Source organism: Fukomys damarensis, unplaced genomic scaffold, assembly GCF_012274545.1.
Source record: "Fukomys damarensis isolate Sample0158 unplaced genomic scaffold, DMR_v1.0_HiC HiC_scaffold_39, whole genome shotgun sequence".
Taxonomy (NCBI): domain Eukaryota; kingdom Metazoa; phylum Chordata; class Mammalia; order Rodentia; family Bathyergidae; genus Fukomys; species Fukomys damarensis.
The window spans coordinates 85,121,433-85,123,658 of NW_022900951.1; the positions used below are offsets into that span (position 1 = coordinate 85,121,433).

General features: G+C 54.8%; 1 protein-coding gene across 1 annotated transcript in view; it reads right to left on the reverse strand.

Annotated features, from left to right (window-relative positions):
• Positions 1 to 647, reverse strand: part of Irs4 (insulin receptor substrate 4) — a 13,200-nt gene extending 12,553 nt beyond the window's left edge. The window contains 1 exon segment of the mRNA XM_010603056.2: positions 1 to 647. This exon segment is cut by the window's left edge and continues 22 nt beyond it. Coding sequence (XP_010601358.2) covers positions 1 to 647 — 647 coding nt within the window.
• Positions 648 to 2,226: the final 1,579 nt, after the last annotated feature.

Consider the following 2,226-nt stretch of genomic DNA (forward strand, 5'->3'; position numbering starts at 1 on the left):
TCTCCCTCCGGCTGCGCGCCCAGCATGCCGCAGCGGCGGCGCTTGCTCTCGAGGATGAGGCGGCTGAGCAGCAAGTACCAGCTTTCTTGCTCCGACTCGTTCTCGGCTACCATCGCGAAGTACTCGTTCTGGGTGAAAAGGGCAATGAGGTGTCGGTACCTTGCATCAGCTCGCTGGCTCACGGAGAAACACTGATACAGGGTGATCACTCGCCGCGGTGGGATGAGCGCGGGCACAGGGGTACCGGAGGCGGCCGCTGCTGCAGCAGCCGCCGCGGCTCGGACACTGTGCCGGAACTTTCTAGCATTTTCGTAGTATTCCAGGCGAGCTGGAGCGTCAGCGGTCTCGAGTTTGAGCACGAAGTAACGCCTGTGCCCATGCTTCTGTTTCCGCAGGTAGCCGCGTTTGCAGACTTCGTCCCCGACGGGGAGGTCCTCTTCCTCGGACTCGGAGTCTGACCGGGAGCCAGTGGCAGTGGAGAGCCACATGGCTCCCGGACAAGACGACCTGGTCCCAATTAGTGCGGTCGAGGTTCCCGAGGAAAGAAGTGGGTTGGCTGCCACCGCTCCTAGAGCTGCTGCTGCCGTCTCTACTGCAGCTCTCAGTCTCCGTGTCGCTTGATCGCGAGCGCAGGAGCAACTCGCCATGGTGATGCACGGTGGTTTTAAAGTGAGCGAAGGGGAGGGAGGGCTGGAGAAGAGGCCGACTACCCCAGTCTGCCCGCCCCAATCTCCTCCCGCCTCAGCCCGCGCCCCCGCCCACTTTACAATGGGCAAGCGGCCGCTGGCAAAACAACACGTGACCGCCGCCTCACGCGGCGGCCGCTGCGGATCCAGCTATCAGAGCAAGGGAGGAGCACAAGCTGTCAACAGTAGAGGTGTACGAGAAGGGGAGGAGAGCCCAGGAAGAGGGGCCACCTCCCGCTCCATAGAGACCCTCAAAGCCTGTGAGCCAAGAGAGAACCGAACTGATCGGAGGAGGCGGGACTCTCTGTCCAGGAGGATCCTAACCAGGAGCCCAGGAAGGCAGGAGGGTTCGGAGGAGAGAGTGGCCAGCGTTCTGGGCCTGGGTCGGGCGCCACAGTCAGAGCAAGATTGGCTGGAGGGGGCAAGAGGTGTCGGTAAGGGGTGTATAGCCCGTAGCCCCGGGGAGCGGAGCGGGAACCTTAGCAGTACGGTTTGTTTGTTTATTTGGGAAGCAGCAGCCAGGTGAAACTGTTACAAAGCTCTGATTGGTTGGGATAGGGGCCAATGGGAGGGTCCGGCCAGAAGGCGGCCCCAAATTCACGGGGGGGTGTGGAGCTGAAGGGGGCGTGGCTGGAGATTCAGAGTGGGCTTCACCGTCCGCCTGATTGTTGGGAGCTCAGGCTGTAAACAACCTAGCTGCTCGCGGTGGTGATAAACTAGTGCAAATTCTCGAGCTACTGTCACCTGGGGACCCAGTCGAGCACTCTGTCTTTCTCCATGTTGTTCACATACTTTATTCCTACCACAGTTTGGTCCATTACCTTCTGCCGCGGGCGGCGGACTACGCTTCTGGGGAGAACGTGTCCGAATCCCCTGAAAATGTGTTAATGATAAGGGTCCCCAGACCTGCCGCCCGCGGTACAGGCACTCCAGTGCCCGCTCCACCCTCGACAAAAACCAGCGACTCTTAAGACACGTGAATAACAGCGATGCCTGGAAAATGAACGCAGATTTTAAACACAGCTCATTTCCAACCCACAAAATATAGGTTGGCTAAAGATGATGTTTCTGGCTATTTGATTAATGATGACTATGAAAACACAAATTTGGGGGCCTGAAAAGTATACAGCTATGATGAAAAATCGGAGTGGATTTTTACTGAATTACACGAGTGTTGAGCTGTCGTGATACCTTCTCGTGGGAGATGCTTTGAAAAAGGTGCCTTTATAAAATCTCGAAATATTCAATTTCTCTTTTCTTGAACAAAACTTAAAAAACAGAAAGAAAAACTCATACCTACAACAAAGGACCATACCGAATAATATCCAAGAATATATTTAACATCTTTCATGTCAAGAAGTTCTTTGCTGCATTTCAGTCTACAAGTTGACATCACAAAAATATAAACTACTGACTTCCTTATTTCTGGAAAAACTGCTGGAGCGTAAGTGCAATCTCCTGAACAGTCTCAGTCTGTCTCTGTCTCTGTCTTCTCCCCCAACTCCCTCTCTTCTTCCCTCCCACCTTCTCATCTCCTTTT